General features: G+C 36.9%; 1 protein-coding gene across 1 annotated transcript; it reads right to left on the bottom strand.

Annotated features, from left to right (window-relative positions):
• Positions 1 to 1,967: 1,967 nt before the first annotated feature.
• Positions 1,968 to 11,917, bottom strand: MMP10 (matrix metallopeptidase 10). Its single transcript, XM_012455140.2, has 10 exons — positions 11,776 to 11,917; positions 10,774 to 11,018; positions 10,485 to 10,633; positions 9,892 to 10,017; positions 7,952 to 8,116; positions 7,622 to 7,766; positions 6,524 to 6,657; positions 4,223 to 4,382; positions 3,429 to 3,532; positions 1,968 to 2,340 (listed from the first exon to the last, which is right to left on the bottom strand). Exons 1-10 carry the CDS (start codon positions 11,878 to 11,880, stop codon positions 2,240 to 2,242), a joined length of 1,434 nt encoding a protein of 477 aa, XP_012310563.1. The 5' UTR covers positions 11,881 to 11,917; the 3' UTR covers positions 1,968 to 2,239.
• Between the last annotated feature and the right edge of the window lie 6,762 nt (positions 11,918 to 18,679).

Consider the following 18,679-nt stretch of genomic DNA (forward strand, 5'->3'; position numbering starts at 1 on the left):
CTAGTCTGAGTGATACTTCATTTTACAAGGATCGGTCCTGAACCATCTTCTTTTACCTCCGCAATCTTCCCATATAAACTCATCTATTCCCATGGCTTGACTGACGCCACCAAATACCCACAGTTTTGTCTACTTTGTTTTGAGCTACAGCTTCCTTCATCTAAAGGCCTACTAACGGCTTTACTTGGTTATCTTACAAGAATTTCTATATTTAAAAGGTGAAGTGATTCCTACCGACTCTTTTCTCCCACAAAACTGCTTCTCTTTCAGCTTTCGCCTAACTCTGTTGAAGCTGCTGTTATGCAAAAATTTTTCAAGCCAGTAATCTAGGAGTTATTCTTAATACCTTCTTTTTTCTCAGAGCTCTTTATCTAGTTTATCATGAAATCTGGATGATGTTGAAATATTTATCAGGGCTGGGCATAGTGGCTCAGCCTGTAGTCCCAGCACATTGGGAGGTTGAGGTGGGTGGATTGCTTGAGCCCAGGAATTCCAGACCAGCCTGGGCAACATGGTGAAAGCCTGTCTCTATCACAAATACAAAAATTAATTGGGAATGGTAGTGTACACCTGTAGTCTCAGGTACTCAGGAAGCTGAGGTGGGAGGATTTCCTAAGCCTGGGTAGTCGAAGTTTCAGTGAGCTGTGGTTTCACCACCACTGCATTCTAGCCTGGGTGACAAGGCAAAAAAAAAAAAATCAAATCCATTTATGTCTCTCAACATACCCAGAGGTCCCCTGTCCCTGCCAACCTTCCCTATCATTTTTAACCTGTTCCAGCTTTTGTCATCACTTCTTCCAACTTTCTCCAGCTAAAGTAATGATTCAAAAATACAATGGCTGGCATAATTTATCTGTCATTCGATGAATCCACAATGCACTAAAAATAAAATACAACTCTTTAGTATGCTTAAAGACTTTGGGTGATTTGATTGTGTCTACCTGTCTAGTATCTTATTCCATCCCTAACCTCCAACATGCCAGTGAGGCACTCATCTTCTTTCAGTTCCTTGAACGTGACAAGGATCTTTTTTTTTAACCCACTGAGCCTCAATACTAATTTGCATTTTCTTTTCTTAGAGTAATCTACATCCTCCTACCCATTCACCCACCTGGACATTTGGATTTAGATGCTTTGTTTTTTTACATTATTTTCCCAGAGAGACTTTCTCTAATAACTGAGCTTTTACAGAGAACCCCTCCTCCACCATGATTCTCTGTTACAACTTTGTCATTTCTCTAATAACAGCTTTATAATTTGTAGTTATACATTAATTTGTGTTCTTTTGTTTGATTTCTTTCTCTCACCAGATAAAACTCAATGAAATTGAGTTAAATGTATTTTCCTCACTGTTCTATACTTTGCAACTATGACAGTGTCTGGCATTTAAGTGAGTCAATAAAAGAAGGAACAAGTTTCTATAGTGTAGTCGGTATGGTAACTTAGTAGTGATAAATCTGTCATAAGATTGGGATGTGCACATGCACTGTTATCACCCAGGAGCTTCCATGTACAAAATGGCAGCAAGAGAGTATTCTAATGGGAGGGTAAGGATGAGATGAGAAATTTAGTCTCTTGAGCAGGAAAGGAATACCACTGAAGATTTGGATTAAAACAAGAGGCAAGTGGACTCCAAACTAGTTTTATTTCCCCACCTGTGAAATTGTAAAGTCTAGTAGATAATAGGTTCCCAGGCTCTAACATTCTAGACTGTTCCATTTCTCTATTTTGTTTGATCCTGTCCCAGCTATAGGACAACTGTCGATTTACATCTTTCTTTGTTAGGTGTGTAAGGAAAAGGAAGATCCTGTTGGTGCAGAGAATAGAAAAGGGTATATGACAGCCACATGACTCATCTCTAGAGTGGGTGATCCTACCACACCTACTGGCAGAGTATCTGTCAAATAATCAGTCCCCAGTGTGGTCAGGGTATTGAACATGAATTGTTCTAGAAAGTAAGGAACATGTCAAAAATAAAACTCTTTATTGAAGAAGTAATAAAACATCTGTGGAGGTGCATTCTCTCACTTATTGCACGTATTTCTTACATCTATTCAATGTAATTCAAAAGCAAGTGAAGCATTCCAGAAACATTTTTCATGACACACGAAGATGTCTGCAAGGCTCATCTTCAGCCACAGAACATGCAGGAAAAATTAATCATTTTCGTTCAAATACATTAGGTGAATAATTATTAGATTCATTAAAAATACCCGTATCTGTCTTCCCCCTATCTCGCCTAGCAATGTAACCAGCTGTTACTCTTCAATATATTTGTAACCATCCTGGCATTGGGGTCAAACTCAAACTGTGATGATCCACTGAAGAAATAGAAAAATCCTGCAAATATAGACAAGGAAAATGATGAGACATCTTCAAATATGTCATTTTGTAACACATATAACTTAGATTAAGTACAAGTTAATAATGGATGGCATTTATTAAGTGATTACTCTGTGCCAGGCACTGAGCTAAGTACTTTATGTGCTTTATGTCAATCACCCTTACAAAAAAGTGTGATGTATTATCAATGAGGACAAAACTAAATATTAGAAAGGTTTTGTAATTTTACCAAGGTAGCATCTGTAAGGAAGGATGGAGGGAGGACTCCATCTCATCTGACTCCAAAGCCAGTGCTCTAAAACATTAGATTATACAGGTTCTAAATAAATAAGATTCTATAAAATTTTAAAACTTTATTTTCCTTTCTTTCCAACCTCTCCTCTTCTGCTAGGTCCTAAATTACAATTTGGGAGACAACGAGACCCAAGAGAATCAGAAAAATAATAAATGAGCCAGAAGTCCATTTCCCACTTTGCATACATCATGGTAAAGTCATTTTAGTAAGAAGATCATCAGCCTCATGGGCATTGTGACTGTCAAGCACTGGCAGCTCGTTCCAAAATTCTTTCAGAATAATCACACACAAGTTTTGCTTCCTATTTCCCCGTTACCAGGAATCACACTTTACCTATTTTGAGCATATGGGAGGACTACTATTTTATTTACAAATGGCTAATGTAGACAATCGCAGACTGCAACAGAAGCCCAGACAATGTTCCCCTGGGACGGGATAGAAGAAAAGGGACAACAGGATGGGATAGAATAGAATGACAACCAGCCATTAGCCTGGCTCACATGGATTGCATTTTTATACCAACATAGTGACCTTAAAGATAATGGCTTCTGTGTGAAGAAGTATCCTTTGATTTTATGTGCAGCCATGAAACAGAGACTTGGAAGTTATTCAGGAAAAAAAAAAATTTAAATCTACTTTGCATAAGTTGGAAAGTTAAGATTATCAGAAATTTGGAGTAAAAAAGATATCAGACTGAATGATTTAAACTGTTTTGATTCTGTACTTCATTTTGAAATGATAAAAATGCCTAGAGATTTCCCTATTGACAGTGAAATGAGGGTCTTCTTACCAAATGCCTGTAATACAGCATCGACCTTAGGCTTAACTCCTGGAAAGTCATCAGCTATTAGTCTAGGGAAGCCTTGCTCCATGGACTGGCTATTTTCATCAAATCTAAACAAAATGAAAGAAATACAGTTCAATGTTGTATGGTAGTACCATTACACACAATAGTATAATGTGATCTTAATTTTCCAGTGTGGAATCATAGACAAACTTTTTAAGTTGTATAAAAAAGTGTTAAACATTTTTTAGAGCTACAAGAATAGGTTACTTCCCTGGACTTACAAGTTTAACACATAAAACAATATTTTCCCAGAAACAGGAATATGACATTTTACAGAAGTTCATATGTCTAAGGTAAATTTTCTAAACCTGGACACACAGAACTCAAATTTCTATGTGTCTACCACAAATACATAAAGACTATGTATACATAATATACAAAATTAATTAAATCATTTAGATAAAAATAAGCCTCTGGCTTTCAGTCACACTAGGACTCTGTAGACCTTGTCTCTAAAGCTTGCCATACCTGGGCTTCCTATGACAGCCACATGGTGACTGGCACAAATGCCTTTGGACCTCAGCTAGCCTTTCCTGATGTCTTTTGATGTGAGTAAATGGCTCAGTGATCACCACTCTAAGAGCCATTTGTATCCAGGAAGTAGAACAACAATAAGCTATTTTCTGCATAATCATAAATTATGAAGTTAGAGAAAGAGGGTGGGAGTAGGGGATATCCTTAAATAAAATAATTTTCTTAATCAGACTTCATACAAAGTCATTTCTCCTGCATCTCACCTCCAGTATTTGTCCTCTACAAAGAAGTATGTTTTCTTCTTTTCCTTATGAGAAACAGCTGCATCAATTTTCTTTATGGTTGGAGGAAAACCCAGGGTATGGATGCCTCTTGGATAACCCGCTTGTACCTCATTTCCTCTGATGGCCCAGAGCTCATTTCCTATTGAAAAAATTAACCCAAGAAATTTTACATGAAGCCATTGATTTTAAAAATGATTCTAGTGCATTTGTGTGGTAAAGAGGATGTCTTGTTTTTAATTCCAACCTAATAATGCTCAGTTCACAGCCGGTCTTTAACAAATATTCCCTAAATGAGTGAGTGAATGAAAGAATGAATAAATCAGTAGGTAACTCCGATTAACTGCCCTTTCTGTGGCTTATATATTTGTATCTGTAAGTTATAGTTTATGTATAGGCCAGTTTTAGTTATTTCTTATAATTGCTGATGACTTTTTAACCTGAATTTCTCACCTAGACCTCTGTGTCTTTCAAGTTCCATACCAATAGATCAGTTGCTTATTGGACACTTCCTTTTAGATATCTCATAGCCACCAATTCCAATCTGTGTTTCTGAATATTATCAGGATTCATTCAAATTCTAGTGAGTTAGAATAAAATCCCATCAATCTCTCTGCCTTTACTTTGTTAAATCACTCTCCTCGACCCCAAGCCTGAATCCCTTATTCACACGACTGCCAGATTCACTAATCTAAAATGTCCATCTGTTGTTTATCTCTCTTGCTTTGTCTGAACTCAGTGCTTTGTATCATCTGAGCAGTTCTAGGTATGCTCTTATGTGGTAAAAACAATTTCTTCTTTCTTAAAGACCTTTATACTTTCTATACACCCGGCCCATCTCTGCACAGCAAAAGAGAACTTCAAGACCCATCCTAAACATCTCCTCCTCTGAGGGATCTTTGCTGAGCCCTGGGTGTGAGTCAGGTGCTCCCACGGCACATTTCCTTCTCTCAATCCTAGCACTTGTCATACGTAGGCTGCCTATGGCTTCATCTCTGCTGCCCCTTCTAGAACATGAGCCCTTTTCAGTCATGACTTCCACTAATGAGCATGGTGTCTGAAACTGCAAGTGATAAATAAATATGGATAAATTACTGGATAATAATACTTTTGAGTTATATAATCCTTTACAATTTCTATTGCAATTTCACATTCATTTAATCTTCACAAAAGTGAGATTGTCAGAAATAAATATTTTAAAAATCTCCATACAGCTTGACATTTAAAAATATTCCAGTTGCCAGTATCACCTATGAGCCTAGGGAAAAAATAAAAATGGGATATTGAAAAATTAAAAGTAAACAAAATGAAAATACTGCATATCAAAATTTGCTGGATAAAAAGAAGAAATATTTATAGGTATAAATGCTTATATTAGAAAAGGAAAAAGGTTACAAGTTAATAAAGTAAGTATCAAACAAGCTATAAAAATAATAATAGGATTAATTCAAAGTAAACAAACATTAAGGCAATAGTAAGGATATGAACAGAAATCAAAATATAATATAGAGAATAAATAAAGCCAAAAGTCAGTCCTTTGAAAAGATCACTAAAATTATTATATATATTATGAGATTGATGAAGAACAAAAGAGAAAGGCAAAACGGTTCAATATTAGGAATTACAGCACTAATTCAAATTACAACAAAATAATTTTCCAAAAACTTTACACTGATTGATTTGAAAACAGAAAAAATTGGCAAATTTTTTGAAAACATGTTAACAAAACTGACTCAAGTAGTAATAGAAACTCAAATAACATATTACCAATAAAACAAATTGAAAAAGTAGTTTAAAAATCTGATAAAGAAGCTGCCATACCCGAGTAGCTCTATTAGTTAATTTATCTCTCCCTGCACTGATACTACATCTTACCTTTTAAAGTTTTATAACATAGAGCTTTTTCCCTCATCTAATAAGATGGATTCACCAGGAGTATTCTGGCTATTCTTGGTCTTTGCTCTGCCATATAAATTGCAAAACTAATATGTCAAATTATATGAAAAAACTTTTGGCATTTGAAATGAAAATGTCTTGTATCTATAGATAAATTGACATTTTTACCATATTGATTTTTTTATCCATGAATATGGAATACCATCATTTACTTAGGAGGTCTCTAAAATAAAGTTTATAATGTTCTTTGTACAAATTTTATTTAAGTGTTAGCACTAGGTCTTGCCGTAACAAACAATCTAAACTTTAATGGAGAAAAATCATGTCAATAAAATTTTTGCAATAGGATTTATTCCAGCAAGTTGAAAATTCTTACATAGTGTTCACCTTTAAAAATAAAAACGATGTCCCTGCTCTTATCTTCATATGCAGCATCCAAATATGATGGGAGAGAGGGCCAAAATGTGGAAATCAAATGAAATTCAGGTTCAAGGTTCCAGTTGGATTTTCGCCAAAAGTATCTGTAATATATAAAATTACTTGCAATTGCCTTTCTCCTTTAGATAATGTGAAAAAGAAACATATTATTCTTTTCTCTTAATCCATGCTAATTTACCCATTCGTAGAAGTCTGTATTAAACCATCCTCCTGCATGTGATTCCAGGGTAATGAAATCTATGGTGGGACTTGTGATGGGGTCCAATATAAATATTTAGCTTGGTTCCATTCTAAAAGTCCATAAACAATGTGCATATTATGTCCTAATATTTTAAAAAATATTATGTTTATATTGATGCTTGTATATGAATAGAACATTTTTGTAAAGAGTCAAAGGAAATTGGTAGCAATGGTTGCATATATGAAGGGAGCTGGAGGACTGTAGGTCAAAGACTGGAGAGGGGATTTTAAAATTCTGTATCTTTCGGTAGTGTTTAAATATCATACCACAAGTATATATCATTTTTTCCCAAAATCAATTAATTTAGATAGTAGCATTTGTTAGCAAAGGGAAAGATACCACCTTGCTTCTAAGGATCTACCAGTGCTTTCTGAAGAAGCTCCATGATGTATGATATTTTACAAAATGAACAAAACAGATAAAACCCCTGCCTTAATCAAGCTTGCAGTCTAGTGACCAAGAATCATTCCTTGTATCTGTAAAAAATGACCTGGGCAATTCTGAGAGGATGTTAAAAAGTCAACAAGAAATAGATCTGAATGATTTTAAAATGTAGAAGAAATTTTTTATTAAAAAAAATCTGTCAAACAGAAAAAGTAATTACTGGGTACTAGGCTTAGTACTGGGGTGACAAAACTATCTGTACAACAAACTCCCATGACATGAGTTTACCTATATAACAAACCTGCACATGTACCCCTGAACCTAAAAGAAAAGTTAAGACAAATCTCTGTCAGGTTTCTGTTTTTCTTTCTAAGCATTGTATATCAAGAGAATAGATAGAAAAATATAATTTGTGGTCTGACCTGTCTTTAAAGAACAGATATTCCCCCCTCAGAGTGCTGATGGCATCGAAGGACAAAGCAGTATCACACTTGGCTGGTGTCCCAGGTACTGAAGGAGCAGATTTTGTGGGCACCAGGGGTTCCTCAGGAGAGGCAGGGGGTGGTCCTAAAGGAAACAGATTTGGGGATGCAAACGTTAAAAAAAATGTGATGCATCTGTTAACTTGTATGCCTTTCAAACATCTCAAAGTGCTTCAAGCTAAATCATAAATACTTTAGGTAGCGTTGAGAAGCTTTCCTGAGGACTGTCATTGTAGAGCTGTATTGCCTAATTTTTCCAGCATCACTCACCATAGAGGGACTGAATGCCATTCACATCATCTTGAGACAGGCGGAACAGAGTCAAGTCTGTGAATGAGTTGTAGACTGGGTGCATCAAAGCTTCAGTGTTGGCTGAGTGAAAGAGACCCAGGGAGTGGCCAAGTTCATGAGCCGCAACGAGGAATAAATTGGTGCCTGCATGAAAACCATAAATGTTCAGAGTCCACCAGCTATTTATTCTGTAAATACACATACGGCACATATGCCAGCTGTACAGGCCACCCTTGAAACCACAATGTCTTTTCATTATTTGTGGACTGGTTCAGTGATTGGCGTATTTCATACTTTATAGAAATTCATGTGTTTTTCAGGGTTTACTTTCAGTCAATATATGGGACAGTTTTTCACCATATCCTTCCTTAGATCCCTCCTTTGTCAGGAAAACTAAGACACTTTTCCTATATTGACAAATGAGAAGCATTATTTCCAAAAGATTTATTTTGAAGGGACGAGACTAATAATATGTCAATAATATAACTCTTCATTGTCTAAAAATAAAAAGTCATTGTTCAAATATAGGAACATGTACCAGTTGCAAACTTAGTTAAAATTAATCATATAACACTTATGTTGTTCCTCAACCTTTTAAGCCACAAAACTGGTTATTTCTTGTGGGGTTTGGTTTGATTTGCTCCTCCTCTTCTTCATCATAATCAAATAATTTTTTCTGTTTTTGAGATAGAGTCTTGCTCTGTTGCCCAGGCTGGAGTACAGTGGTGCAATCTTGGCTCGCTGCAGCCTCCACCTCCCAGGTTCAAGCAATTCTCATGCCTCAGCCTCTTGAGTAGCTGGGATTACAGGCCCGTGCCACCACGCCAGGCTAATTCTTGTATTTTTAGTGGAGATGGGGTTTCACCGTGTTAGCTAGGCTGGTCTTGAACTCCTGGCCTCAAGTGATTCGCTCACCTTGGCCTCCCAGAATGCTGGGATTACAGGCCTTAGCCACCAGTGCCTGGCCATAATAAAATAATTTTTAATTGTCAAAAATCTTCCCAGTAATAGATGCCATTGGATGTGTACAATCATCAGTTTAAAACAGAAACATGTCCAATAACAGTTTTCTGTAGCACAACACAGCTAGATTCAGGTTTTTTTAATATTATAAAAAGAGTTTCATTGAATTTCGAGGTACATATTATTTAACTAAGGCTCCAAGTATTGTGCAGAAAAGATCAGTTGTTCAAATAAAAGTTGATCATTTCATGCAACACAAACTCTAGGCTTTTACTCAGTAAAGATGTTCTTTTCTATTTACCTTAAAAATCCCAGTCACTCTCAGAAATAGTGATTGTTTCAACAGTGTGTTTCTAAACTTCAGAAGCCATTTAAAAAAATAAATAGCATACAGTTAATTTTAGCCATTATGTTTAGACGTAAAGTGTTTCAAAACCAATTTAGGGGGAAAAAACCCATCTAAGCTATAGACAGTGACATGTTTATTTAAACAGATGACCTAACAATTTTTTTTTAGTTCCTGACATTTTCTTCTGATCTCTACTTTTAAATAAAAAGGTGGCCAATGAGAAGAAAGAAAGAAATTCTAATGGCAAATTTTAGGATTGGAACTGATTCAATGGAATTCATTCTACCCTAATCATCTATCATTAAAGTGATAAAAAACATTATTAATTATGCTGATCCTCAAAGCCCCACCAGATCCCAAGTTGTGGAGATAAGATTGAATGGTTTTTACAATATTGTACTTGGTAGGGCCAAAGATGAAAATACAGACATTTTGTAAAATCATTCAATAATGATTAAACTGAACAGTACTTCTGTTTAAAAAGTAGTAATAAAAAAAAATTCAGTTACTAGTATATTCCATTTACTGCTCATTCTAGATAATCAAATTATTTTTGGGTAGGATTAGACATTATTCCTGAAACATTCCCAAGAGGTGTATGACCCACCTGATGTATCTTCTGTCCATTTTTCATCATCATCAAAGTGAATATCTCCGTAAAATCCAGGCCCAGGTGGATAGGCATGAGCCAAACTGTATCCTGGGCCATCAAAAGAGTAAAAATCTCCATGTTCTGATAAGGAAAAAAATTAATGGAAATATAAGTGTTCAGAATTTCTTTTTACCCTGTTCCAATAATAAAACAACAGTAGATGCTATGGTCTAGATGTTGGTGTCTGCTGCAAATTCATATGTTGAATCTCAATACCCAGTGTGATATAGTATTAAGACTTTGGGTCTTTAGGAAGTGATTAGGTCATAAGTACTCTGCCCTTATAAATAAGATTAGTGCTCTTGTGAAAGAGGCTTGAGGGAACCTCCTGGCCTTTTCTATCATGTGAGGACACAGAAGGGCCCATCTATGAGGAATAGTCTGTCATCGGACACCAAATCTGCTGGCACCTTAATCTTGGACTTCCCAACCTCCAGAATTATGAGCAGTAAATTTCTGTTGTTTATAAATTACCAAGTCTAAGGTATTTTGCTATAGCAGTCTGAATAGACTAATACACCAGATAAATGGATGCTTCATTTGATTACCTTTAACTACAAAAGAGATCATTATATCGGCCTCTCCTTCATACAGCCTGGAGAATGTGAGTGGAGTCACCTCTTCCCAGACTTTCAGAGCTTTCTCAATGGCAGAATCAACAGCATCTCTTGGCAAATCTGTGGTGTACTTCACAATCCTGGAGGAGAAAAATTGAAGAGGATATTATTTTCTCCTGTCATTATGAAAAATTGTTAAAGAAAACTTTGTTATTTATCCAAATATGACAAGCAACTTATAAAGTTTCATTATTATGTGAAAACCTCTCTGAACCATTACCTGTATGTAAGGTGGGTTTTCCTCCACTTCGGCATGCCGGGAAAGGTGTTGAAGTGACCAACGTCAGGAACTCCACACCTGGGCTGGCGCATCACCTCCAGAGTGTCAGAGTCCAGCTTCCCTGTCACCTCCAACCCAAAGAACTTCTGCATTCCTTGGATTTTTTTAACGATGAGATTACTATCCTTTCTTCTAACAAGCTGTTTCATGTCTGTTTCGAGGTTGTAGTACTTTTCCAGGTATTGCTAATGGAATAATAAGTATAATTTTTAGGTCATTTTAATGATTTTCCATGATTTACCCAACTTTTATAATCCATCTTAATTTTCCTCTAATTTCTTAAAACAAAAGTAGATATCACATTTAATTGGATTTTTCAAGACTCTTCCTCATTTAATACAAATTTTAAATTTTTCTTACAATGTTAGTTTGCTAGTCAAGTAAGGAATTTGGGATTGAATATTCAGGTCTAGCTTTTTTTGTTTGTTTGTTTTGTTTTGTTTCTTAAAAACCCTCTTTTAACATAGCTGTGTGAAAAGTTAGCATACCAACTTTTTCCACTTACATCATTATTCTAGATCTGGTTAAAGACTGAAATGTGGTAAGTCTTTTGTCCAAATATGACACGTAAAAACATAAAAACTATCACCTGATATGATTTAAAGATCAAACTTAGCATGCTCCCCCTCCCCAATAATTTTAACTAAAGAAACTCTAAAGCCAGAGAAGTTTCATATATTCTCCATATGTTCTTTTCATTTAGCCACAAATATACTGCTACTCTTTTATTGTAACCTTGAGTAATTATACTCCCTTTCTGAACCTTTCTTTTCTTCTCTGTTAACATAAAAATAATTTCCCCTTCTAGCCCGTTAATTATTCTCTGATGCTACAGTCTTCCAACAAAGTGATTTCTAGTCTAATCATTCTGCTCTGTGCTGGAAGAACACATAGACACACTTGGGCTGGCCGGTAGCTGCCACAGATGCCACCATTCATTACCTGAGCAAGATCCATGTTGGAGGCCTCCTCTTGTGCTGCCCCACTCAGAGGATAGGCAGAGCAGACTGGCAGACATAACAGCACAAGCAATGCAAGATGCATCATTCTCACTGCCCTTACCTTCTCTGTCCACTGGACTTCTAGCTCTACCCCCTAGTGGCCTTTCTTTTATACAGAGACAATGCTTAAATCACCCACAGCATGATTCATACTTGTGTTTTTATAATCTGAATGTTCACAAGCATTTAATGTAATGGTGATACAGTCTACGTCGGTGTTTTCCTTCAACCTTCTAAACTTGAAAGAATGATTAATCCCCAGGAAATGATTTTTGTATTTGTAAGGAGGAAAAAGAATTGGCTAGATATATGTCTGTGTATTTACTTAAAAAGAGGTGACAAGCCTGGTAAAATGCCAAATGTTTAGACATTTTAAAATCAGTGACATTTTCTTTTAAGAAGACTATGTTTTAAACTTAAATATAAGCAGGTAAGAATTAAGTAGGTCAATGGAAATAAATTCCAAACATAGTTGTTGTCTAAATGTGGGAGTTGCTATCTACAAAGATATTGAAACAAATATTTCTTGAGTCCTTGTTTACAACAGCTATTATTGGTTTTCACATGAATTTACTGGCCATGGAGTAGGAGTATTGTGAGAAGAACATGGACCATGTAGAGAAAAGAATCCAAAGAGTGAACCTTGGTGTTCACTCATTCTCCATTTCCCAGCAGATAATATGTTCAGAGTAACAGCTCCATAAAACTTGTTAAATGGAAAAAAAATTAAATTGCATGTTAGACCAAAATGCTTCTCCTACCTTCCTCCTCTTCTTTGCTTTTAAAAATTCTTTTCATCCCTTTTTTCTCCTCCTAAAATACAAAGGAGGAGATAGATTGAGATCTGTAGTGGGAAATGATTTCAAATCCTCCTTTTCTTTCACGTGTCTAACCATCCACCCCTTCCCACGAATAGTATCATTGTAACCTTGAGTAATTGTACTCCCTTTCTGAACCTTTCTTTTCTTCTCTGTTAACATAAAAATAATTTCCACCTTCAGCTCGTTAATTATTCTCTGATGCTACAGTCTTCCAACAAATGATTTCTAGTCTAATCATTCTGCTCTGCGTTGTCTTTTTTCCCAGCCAAATAGAGTGCTTTTTACCCAGTAACACAGTAAGTCTGCAATAACTGTTTTGTCAAATTAACCTATTAATATAAAGAACCCTGAAATTCTTGTAGTAAAGAACTACATTTTTCTCTCACTAAAGATAAATTAACTCTACCATGTCTGAAGTATATAATTTCAAAGTGATGAGAGATTAAAATAATAAGTGTGTAGGAATGATCTTTTCAGTATCACCCACCATCCTCACCCTACTTGGGTAGCCTGGACAGGTGGGACTTCCAGGAACTAAGAGGCTCTGAGACCTCTAAGCCAGAGTTGGGAAGAAACTGGGATATACACTGAGCCAGCGAAGTCAACCTGTGGCTTACTGTTGCCAAAGAGTTTGCTCCACAGTGTGGTGACATCAGCTTTAATATCAAGGGAGAAGGACTGACAACCAGACTCAAAGTCAGCTGAATATTGAGCAAGTGCAGTCAGGCGCTGCATAATGTTTCAGTCAACAACGGGCCACATACGCAGCGGTCCCATATGATTATAATGGAGCTTGACATGGTTTGGATCTGTGTCCCTGCCCAAATCTTATGAACAGTCATCCCAGTGTTGGAGGTGGAGCCCGGTGGGAGGGTGATTGGATCATGGGGCAGATTTCTCATGAACCATTTAGCACCATCCCATCGGTGCTGTTCTTGTGATAGTGAGTGAGTTATATGGGATCTGGTTGTTTAAAAGCGCGTAGCGCCTCCCCACCACTCTCTTTCTTCCTCCTGCTCTGGCCATGTAAACTGCTGGCTCCTCTTTGGCCTTCTACCATGATTGCTTCTACCCCAGAAGCAGGTGCCACCATGGTTTCTGTACAGCCTACAGAACTGTGAGTCAGTTAAGCCCCTTTTCTTTATAAGTTACCCAGCCTCAGGTATTTTTTATAGAAATGCAAGAACAAGCTAATACAGAGCTGTAAGCACCTATCAGCTGTTGTCATTGTGGCCATCATAAAGTCATAGTACAATGCATTGCCCATGTGTTTGTGATGATGCTGGCATAAACACACCTACTGTGCTGCCATATAAAAGTCTAGCACATGCAATTGTGTTCGGTACATAATTCTTGATGATAGTAATAAATGTTTATGCATTTGCTATACATTTTATCATTTATTTTAGAGTACACTTCTTTTACATCTTTTTTGAAAGATTAACTATAAAACAGCTTCAGACAGTTCCTTCAGAAGGAATTCCATTACCCTATACAGGCATTGTTACCATGGGAGATGACAGCTGCATCAATGTTATTGCCCTGAAAGACCTGCTAGTGAAACACGAGGTGAAGGGAGAAAACAGTGATATTGATGATCCCGATCCTCGGTAGGCCCTGGCTAATGTGTGTTTTGTGTCTTCACTCTTAACAAAAAAGTTTAAAACATAAAAAAATATTAAAGATAGCAAAAAGCTTATAGGATAAGGATATCAAGAAAGAAATAATTTTGTACTTCTGTGAATGTTTTTTAAAATTAAAAAGTTTATGAAGTAAAAAAGTTATAGTAAGCTAAGGTTAATTCATATTGAAGAAAGAAAAGTGTTTTTATAAATTTAGTGTAGTCCAGGTGTACAATGTTTATAAAGTCAACATAGTATACAGATTAACTCATCGCTCATTCACTGACTCACTCAGAGCAACTTCCAGTCTGGCAAGCTTCATTCATGGTTGGTGCTCTATATAGATGTACCATTTTCTGTCTTTAATACCACCTTTTCACTGTATTTTCTATGTTAAAATATGTGTAGATACAGTAATACTTATTATTATGTTACAGTTGCCTCCAGTATTCAGTAGAATTTCATGCTGTATAGGTTTGTAGCCTAGGAGTAATAGGCTTGCTGAGCATGATGGCTGACACCTCTACTCCCAGCTACTTGGAAGGCTGAGATGGAAAGATCACTTTCCCCAAAAAATGTTTAAAAGGCTATACCACATAGTCTAGGCATGTAGTAGGCTGTACCATAGAGGTTTGTGTAAGTATAATCCACGGTGTTTGCACAATGGAAAAATTGCCTAAGGACGTGTTTTTTAGAACGTGTCCCCATTGTTAAGTCACACATCACTGCATATAATTAATTCAGACCATTATTTTGTCATCTATAAAATGGGGTGGATATATCCACAAACAGTTATAATGCATGCTTTATGCTGGGGAACAAATCTCTTCTTATTTAACTCCAACACCTTTAACAGACAAAGCTTGTTGGCCTGACAAATCTATGACAATGGCCCTAGGCACTGATTTGACAAGCTGTGAGATGCCCATTTTCGCTTGAATCATAACTTTATAAGTGTTGACACATCCTGTTAATGGATCTTATTATGTGGTAATGCTACAATGAAAATTCACATTGTAGTAATAGCTACGATTATAACTGGGAGCTGGTAGGGTAGCACATGCCTCACAGAAACGATGTCAGTGTGTAAACTTGTCCTGCATTAAACAATGACACCTGGAAGAAATTAATGACCTGGAGCAAGTGAGTCCTGTGTTTGTCTTTAAATAATTCATTACTTGTTAAACGTACTGACGTATGTATGGCATCAGGCAGCAAAGCATACAGAGTTCATACTTAAAAAAGTCTATGGTGTTGAGCTTCCACTGTATGCCAGGTCTTAAATGTGAGTTATTTCTAAACTTCAGAACCCAACAAGGTTGAGATTAGAAAAATCAAACTGACAGAAGAACAGAAAGTCAAACACTGTATATTCTCACTCATAGGTGGGTGTTGAACAATGAGAACACGTGGACTCAGGGAGAGGAGCATCACACACTGGGGGCAGTTGTGGGGGTAGGGGAGAGACAGCAGGGGGTGGGGAGGGATAACATGGGGAGAAATGCCAGATATAGTATGCACCTAAAGTAAAATAAATATAAAAAAAGAAAAATTGAAAAATAAGCTCAAGATCAGAAAGCTAACAAGTGGGAAGAGATTATTCAGAACTGCCAGCAAAAACTTTCATGACTACAACTTGGATGTTTATCAAAAACCTCTTGGCTTCATTCCGTATCTTTGCTATTGTGAATAGTGCTGTGATAAACATACGAGTGCAGGTATCTTCCTGACATAACGATTTCTTTTCCTTTGGGTGGATATCCAGTAGTGGGATTCCTGACTTGAATGGTAGTTCTATTTTTTTGTTCTTTGAGAAATCCCTGAACTGTTTGGAATACTATGCAGCAATTAAAAAGAATGAAATAATGTCTTTTGCAGCAACAGGGACGGAAATGGAGGGAATTATGTTCTGTGAAATAATTTAGAAATAGAAAGCCAAATACCACATGTTCTGACTTGCAAGTGGGAGCTAAACGATGTGTACACATGGATATACTGTGTGGAATAACAGACACTGGACACTTGGAAGGGCGGGAGGGTGGGAGGGAAAATAGGGATGAGAAATTATCTCATGGGAGCACATTGTCTTCTATTCTGGTGATGGTTACACTAAAAGCTGAGACTTCACCACCATGCAATATATCTATGTAACAAACTGCACTTGTACCCCCTCAATCTATCTAAAATAATAGTAATAATAAAAGTTTTAAAACAACCTCTTGGCTTGGACCTTGGCTCTTCCCCAAGTTTTTTTCTTTTTTGTGTTGACACCGTTCCTTGTCTCTCAGTCAAGCTCACCCCTGAACATGCCTTCAACTTACCTCCTTAGCTTCTGTTCTTTTCTCCTAACTCTCTGATAAGCTTTCTAATACAGCTACTTCTTTTGAACTATGTTTACCTGTTCTGGCACTTGCAGCTCCTCTTGACATGTGTGATCCACACAGAATGCAGGTCTATAATCCATTACAGTTTCAGTAACTAAGACTGAGAAATGCATAACGGCTTCACTTCCAATTGATTCAAGTCTTGGGAAAACTGATTAGCTATTAATTTTCAATACCCAAAGACCTCTGATTTAAGGTTGTACACATACATGTATAATCCTGGGTCAACTGTGGCATGACACTGACTTCAGTATTTTGTAACTTCTTCTTATGTTGGAAATTACTAATTTTTACACAGAACAAGTCAAAAGTTCACCTCTTTCCCATGTTTTTAGTTCCAGTTTGACTGCTTCACAATGGCAACACAGTTTATTGTTAGATTTTTATTCCTTTTTTCTCTATTCTGATAGTTTAGCTAAATATTGTAAGTCACTTATGCTTGCTATAGAAAATGCTATCAACTGAAGAAGGCAAAATATCAAAGCAGAGGTTAGACAGACCTCAGGATCGTGACTTCAATGTTGTGAAGATTAGAAAGCATAATTTTATGTTGTGTCCCGTAATAGCCATTATTATTAACAATAGCTAAACACGTGAAATAATGCTATATGAATGTAGTTACTGTATTTCCTACACATTGGAAATACAGTAACAATGTGTTAGGTTGATTGCTCTGTTGATTCATTGGTGCAGTGAGCTTTTCTGGTGGGAAGAGCATTATTTGGGAGGAAAGAAACACTGAGAAAAAATTCTGGCTCTAGGGTAATATGCGAAAGAAAAGGGCAAATATCATTTGTTGAATATTTTCAACATGGCAGGCACTGTGCTATGTGATCTAACCTCTTCTGTCTTCATGACAACCTGGAAGGTAGTGTTATTTCTCCTTACCACAGAAAGGAAATAAAGGTCCAGAATGGTCACGATCACAAAGAGTTGAGTGGCAGAGCAGATCTTGCAGCTTTGCACTGCAATTCATTGGCCAGAACACTACCTCTTTAAGACACGTGGGCTAGGTCTGGAAAAAAGCTACTACTTCCCCTTAGAGTGGTGTTTGGGGTTAGAGTCTCCAAAAGGATTCAAACTAGAAAGCTAGAGCTTGTATTAACCACCCCCTCAAAAAAAAAAAAAAAAACCCAAACAAGCAAAACCCCTACTTTCTTTTTCTTTTTTTTTTTTTATTGTACTTTAGGTTCTGGGGCACATGTGCAGATCATGCAGGATTGTTGCATAGGTACACACATGGCAATGTGGTTTGCTGCCTCCATCTCCCTGTCACCTACATCTGGCATTTCTCTCCATGTTATCCCTCCTTGACCTCCCCACCCCACCTCCGCTGTCCTTCTCTTGCCCCCGCCAACAGACCCCAGTGTGTGATGCTCCCCTCCCTGTGTCCATGTGTTCTCATTGTTCGTCACCTGCCTCTGAGTGAGAACATGCGGTGTTTGATTTTCTGGTCTTGTGTCAGTTTGCTGAGAATTATGGTTTCCAGATTCATCCATGTCCCTACAAAGGACATAAACTCATCACTTTTTATGGCTGCGTAGTATTCCGTGGTGTATATGTGCCACATTTTCCTTATCCAGTCTATTGTTGATGGGCATTTGGGTTGGTTCCAGGTCTTTGCTATTGTAAACAGTGCCGCTATGAATTTACATGTACATGTGTCTTTATAATAGAATGATTTATAATCCTTTGGATATATACCCAGTAATGGGATTGCTGAGTCAAATGGAATTTCTATTTCTAGTTCCTTGAGGAAGCGCCACACTGTCTTCCACAATGGTTGAACTAGTTTACACTCCCACCAACAGTGTAAAAGTGTTCCTTTTTCTCCACATCCTCTCCAGCATCTGTTGTCTCCAGATTTTTTAATGATTGCCATTCTAACTGGTGTGAGGTGGTATCTCAATGTGGTTTTGATTTGCATTTCCCTAATAATCAGTGATGATAAAAAATTTTTATTGTTTGTTGGCCTCATATATGTCTTCTTTTGAAAAGTGTCTGTTCATATCCTTTGC

The sequence above is a fragment of the Aotus nancymaae genome, unplaced genomic scaffold, assembly GCF_030222135.1.
Source record: "Aotus nancymaae isolate 86718 unplaced genomic scaffold, 86718_ANA_hifiasm-v0.15.2.pri h1tg000012l, whole genome shotgun sequence".
NCBI classification, from domain to species: domain Eukaryota; kingdom Metazoa; phylum Chordata; class Mammalia; order Primates; family Aotidae; genus Aotus; species Aotus nancymaae.